The sequence below is a fragment of the Sapajus apella genome, unplaced genomic scaffold (assembly GCF_009761245.1).
Source record: "Sapajus apella isolate SASKATOON/1434 unplaced genomic scaffold, GSC_monkey_1.0 scaffold143, whole genome shotgun sequence".
Classification (NCBI taxonomy): domain Eukaryota; kingdom Metazoa; phylum Chordata; class Mammalia; order Primates; family Cebidae; genus Sapajus; species Sapajus apella.
In genome coordinates, this window is record NW_022437083.1 from 2,978,364 (window position 1) to 2,983,878 (window position 5,515).

Here is a 5,515-nt window from a genome sequence, read left to right on the forward strand (position 1 = left end):
GGGTTCAGGCAATTCTCCTGCCTCAGCCTCCTGAGTAGCTGGGATTACAGGCACACGCCACCATGCCCAGCTAATTTTTTGTATTTTTAGCAGAGACGGGGTTTCACCATGTTGACCAGGATGGTCTCGATCACTTGACCTCGTGATCCACCCGCCTCGGCCTCCCAAAGTGCTGGGATTACAGGCTTGAGCCACCGCGCCCGGCCGTATTTATTTGTCTTTAAAGAATTTGAAAGAAGAAAAGAAGTGTATATAATTGTGTTGAGGGTTACCAAGACCACTCCAGGTTTGGCGATTGCTAGGTGGCCTCGCCGGACTCCGCTTGTAGTTATACTCACAACTGAAATTTATTACAGTGAAAGCATACAAAGTAAAATCAGCAAAGAAGAAGGATCATGGGGCAAAGACTAGAGGAAATTAGGTAAAAACTTCCAAGAGTCCTGTCTTAGTAGAGTCACATAGGACCTGCTTAATTCCTTCAGCAGTGTGTTGTTACAGCATGCACAAAATGTGGTCTACCAGGGAAGATCACCTGATTCTTAGAGTCCAGGGATTTTATTGGAGGCTGGTCATGTAGACAGAATTTCAGCCACTGAAATTTCAGACTCCAGAAGCAAGCAAATGTTCAGCATAAGCCATATTGTTTCTGCAAATAGTTTAGACACAATGAGCCACCCTTATAACCTAGTGAAGTTTTAGATCAGTATAGGGAAGTGCTTACCATGCAGGTTCCCAGATGCCAGTCAAAGGTCAACCTTACCACTGGGCCTTCCTACAGAGAGCAAGCTGTATTTGCACAATAGTCTTTTATATCTATTTATATGTTTACCATTTCCACTAGTCTTCATTCCTTCCTACAGAAGCAGGTTACCCTTTAGTGTCATTTCCATTCCCACGAAGAACTTCCTTTAGCATTTCTTGTGGTAGGTCTGCTGATGATGAATTTTTCTTAGGTTTATCTGAAATGTCTTTATTTCCTCTTCATTTTTTAAGGTTAGTTTCATTGGATATAGACTTCCGTGTTGAATTTCTTTCTTTTAGCCCTTTACTGTTTATTTCATTGTCTTCTGTACTTTACAGTTCTTGATGGAAAGTCAGTGCCATTCGTACTTCTTTTCCCTTCCTATATATAATCTTGTATTTGTCTGTTCTCAGACTGTTATAAAGATACTACCCAAGACTGGGTAATTTATAAAGGAAAGAGGTTTACAGTTCCACATTGGCTGGGGAGGCCGCAGGAAACTTAAAATCATGGCGAAGACAAAGGAGAAGCAAGGACCTTCTTTACATGGCAGCAGGAGAGAGAAGTTCAGGCATGGGAAATACCAGAGGCTTATAAAACCATCAGATCTTGTGAAAACTCACTCACTATCCTGAGAACAGCATGGGGAAATATCCCTGTGATCCAATCACCTCCCACCCTCCAAACGTGGGATTACAATTCAAGATGAAATTTGGTTGGGGATACAGAGCCAAACCATATCAAATGTGTTGTTTTTCCTCTCATTGCTTTCAGTATTTTATCTTTATTTTCAGATTTCACAAGTTTGCCTATGGTATACCTGCGTGGTGTCTGTGTGTGTGTGTGTGTGTGTGTGCGTTTTAATGGGACAGAGTCTTGCCCTGTTGCCCAGGCTGGAGCTCAGTGGCACGATCTTGGCTCACTTAAACCTCCACATCCTGGCTTCAAGTGACTCTCATGCCTCAGCATCCTGAGTAGCTGGGATTACAGACATGAGCCACTGTGCCCAACCTCATTTGTTTTTTTATCCTGCTTGAGGTTTATGAACTTCTTGGATCTGTAAGTTGATATCTTTCACCAAATTTGAAAAATTTTAGCTGTTACTTCTTTCAAATATAATTTCTCCTGTCCTTGTAGGACTCTAATTACATATCTGTTAGATTGCTTGGTATCCATTCTCTGAGGCTCTGGTTTTTTAAATTTTTTAGTCTTTTTTATTTCTCTTCTTTGGATTGGATAATTTCTCTAGATCTGTCTTCAAGTTCACTGATGCTGCTGCCAATTTTCTTTTAATTCTTTTCATTGAGTTTTTTTTTTTTTTTTTTTTTTTGGAAACAGAGTCTTGCTCTGTCACCCAGGCTGGAGGGTGATGGCGTGGTCTCGACTCACTGCAACCTCCACCTCCCAGATTCAAGTGATTCTCATGCTTCAGCCCCCTGGGTAGCTGGGATTACAGGTGTGCACCAACATGGCCCACTAAATTTTGTATTTTTAGTAGAGACAGGGTCTCGCCATGTTGGCCAGCCTGGTCTCGAACTCCTGACCTCAAGTGGCCCACCTGCCTGGCCTCCCAAAGTGCTGGAATTACAGGTGTGAGCCACCGCGCCCAGCCCCAGTGAATTTTTTAGTTATTGTACTTTTAAGCTCTAGAATTTCCATTTGGTTCTTTTCATAGTTTCTCTCCTGAGGTTCCCTATCTACTTACTCATTATATGTATGTTTTCTTTTAAGTTCCTGAACACATTTAAGCTGCATTAAAGTAATTGTTTAAATTTAGGTCATTTTAGGGTCTGTTTCTATTCCCTGCTTTTTTCCCCCAGTGTGGGTCACATTTTTCGATTTTGTTCTCCTTGCTGCTGATTTTTTATTAAATAATGGACACCATAGATAATGCATTGTAAAGTGTCTGGATTCTGTTGTATTTCTCTGAAGTATTTTTTTTGTGTTTTGTTTGTTTGTTTTGGTAGCTGGCATTTAACTTAACTGTGTTCAAAATTCCAAACTCCGTATCTCCTGTTGTTGGCAACAGTTATTCTTTGCTGGGTTTTATTGCATACATTTGTAATTTTGTCGTCAGACATGGAATCTAATGGTCAGTTAACAATTTGACTGGGTTTCATATGCAGATTTTGGGGTACCTTCTGTGGCTTCTTCTCTTACAAGATTTCCTCTCTAACTTCTGACTTTCTGGTGATGCAAATTCTGAACATTTTGCTGTAGCTCCTCAAGTCAGGGAGGCTCTGACCTCCTGCCACACCAAGAGATACAGATTGGGTACTGTGCTCTCAGGCAAAAGTTAGACTTGCAAATCTCAGAGTTATAATTCCTGTATTCTAACAGTAGATTCTTCCAAATTCTTCCTGTCTTTCTCCCTCCCCCAAGAACTGTCAGAGATTGTATTTTGTCCGGATTTTGTAATGTGTTATCTGCAGGGAGATTAGTCATGTAATGGGTTCCTAAAATGTACCATATCCATTTGCTGTGCCCAGACCTTTCTGATGGTTTTTTAATGGCCATAAAATAATCTGTTACCTGGGGATAGGTTGGAATGGAATGAGTAAAAGACTGGAGGTAGGGAGTCAGGTCGTAGTAGAGCAGGCAATAAGTATTGTGAAAATCTGTTAGTATTACTATATTAATAGATGAAACACATATAATATAGTTGTTTTTCTACAAAACACAAAATTCTATTTTCTTATGTAAATCTTCAGATTGTTCATTGTTCAGGTTCATTGCTGGAGTTATATTAATGAGATATTATATAGTTCATTTTTAGTTTAACAAACACATTGTTTTCTTCTATACATTTAGAGTTCCATAAAGTGTTGATACTGCTGAAACCTTTCTTGTCTTTTTTTATTCATCCCTGAAAAAATGATGTAAATGGTAAATGAGAACGGGAGAAAAAAATTCAAAATGAAAAACTCTTTTGTAAATAAATTTTTGTCTTATATTAAAGTAATTGAAGATACTTTTGGTTTCTTCTCATCATTTTCTGAAGACCCGAAATTGGCAAAACTGGAATTTATGTAAGAAACTACAAATAAGTGACAGAGAACCCTAAAAGCCTATTGACAGCTACTGTTTCCTTAATGATTTAGTCATGTGACTTGAATTCATGGTACTTGTCTTCCAAATGATAGCATTTGCTTGGGAGATCTTTGAGGTTTAAGAATGCTAAAATGGGGGCCGGGCGCGGTGGCTCAAGCCTGTAATCCCAGCACTTTGGGAGGCCGAGGCGGGTGGATCACGAGGTCAAGAAATCCAGACCATCCTGGTCAACATGGTGAAATCCTGTCTCTGCTAAAAATACAAAACATTAGCTGGGCATGGTGGCGTGTGCCTGTAATCCCAGCTACTCAGGAAAGCTGAGGCAGGAGAATTGCCTGAACCCAGGAGGCGGAGGTTGCAGTGAGCCGAGATCGCGCCATTGCACTCCAGCCTGGGTAACAAGAGTGAAACTCCGTCTCAAAAAAAAAAAAAAAGAATGCTAAAATGGGCCGGCCGCAGTGGCTCACACCTGTAATCCCAGCATTTTGGGAGGCCAAGGTGGGCGGATCACTAGGTCAAGAGATCGAGACCATCCTGGCCAACGTGGTGAAACCCTGTCTCTACTAAAAATACAAAAATTAGCCCGGCATGGTGGCACGTGCCTGTGGTCCCAGCTACTCGGGAGGCTGAGGCGGAAGAATCGCTTGAACCCAGGAGGTGGAGGTTGCAGTGAGCCGAGATTGTACCACTGCACTCCAGCATGGTGACAGAACAAGACTCCGCCCCCCCAAAAAAAGAATGCTGAAATGGTGGAATTTGGGCCAAGGGACTTTTTCTCTGTGTATTGTACTTGAAATTTAGTTTGTTAATTTTAACTTTAGATCTCAATGGGTTAATCTATATGTATTTTTAAAAAATTTTCAAATTTGTTCCCTTTTTTCAGGTCATAAATAAAGTTCATCTTAAGGCAAATCATGTAGTAAAGAGAGACGTTGATGAGCATTTAAGAATCAAGACTGTTTATGATAAAAGTGTCGAAGAGTAAGTACATCATTATATTGTCATCTTTTACATTATTAATCTAAATGTTAAAGATATTTTCACCTGTTACCTGAAGTTTTAAAAGTCTATAGATAAAACTTTAAAAGGACTCATGTAGCTTCAAAGTGGAATTAAGCTGAAAATGCATTTTAGTCTGAAAATATGAAGGCCATGGAATATGATTAAAGTTTATATATCATGAATAACTTTCTTTTTTCCATCTTCCTTTCCTGGTAAATCATGAATAATTTAAACAGAACAAATGTGGATCTACTTGGATGTGGACAGTAATAGACCCAAAAGTTCTCTTCAATTAAGAACTTGTGTTACCGGAAAGAGGTCCTGTTCCAGACCCCAAGAGACGATTCTTTGGTCTCTCACAAGAAGAATTAGAAGCAAAGCCATAGAGTAAAGTGAAAGCAAGATTATTAGAAAAGTAAAGGAGGCCGGGCGCGGTGGCTCAAGCCTGTAATCCCAGCACTTTGGGAGGCCGGGGCGGGTGGATCATGAGGTCAAGAGATCGAGGCCATCCTGGTCAACATGGTGAAACCCTGTCTCTACTAAAAATACAAAAAATGAGCTGGGCATGGTGGCGTGTGCCTGTAATCCCAGCTACTCAGGAGGCTGAGGCAGGAGAATTGCCTGAACCCAGGAGACGGAGGTTGCGGTGAGCCGAGATCGCGCCATTGCACTCCAGCCTGGGTGACAAGAGCGAAACTCCGTCTCAAAAAAAAAAAAAAA

At 40.7% G+C, this 5,515-nt stretch overlaps 1 protein-coding gene across 1 annotated transcript in view; it reads left to right on the top strand.

Moving 5' to 3' along the window:
- The window catches only part of LMLN (leishmanolysin like peptidase), a 55,705-nt gene that overhangs the window by 10,596 nt on the left and 39,594 nt on the right, over positions 1-5,515 (top strand). The window contains exon 2 of the mRNA XM_032264274.1: positions 4,677-4,774. Coding sequence (XP_032120165.1) covers positions 4,677-4,774 — 98 coding nt within the window. The remainder of the gene's footprint in view (positions 1-4,676; positions 4,775-5,515) is intronic.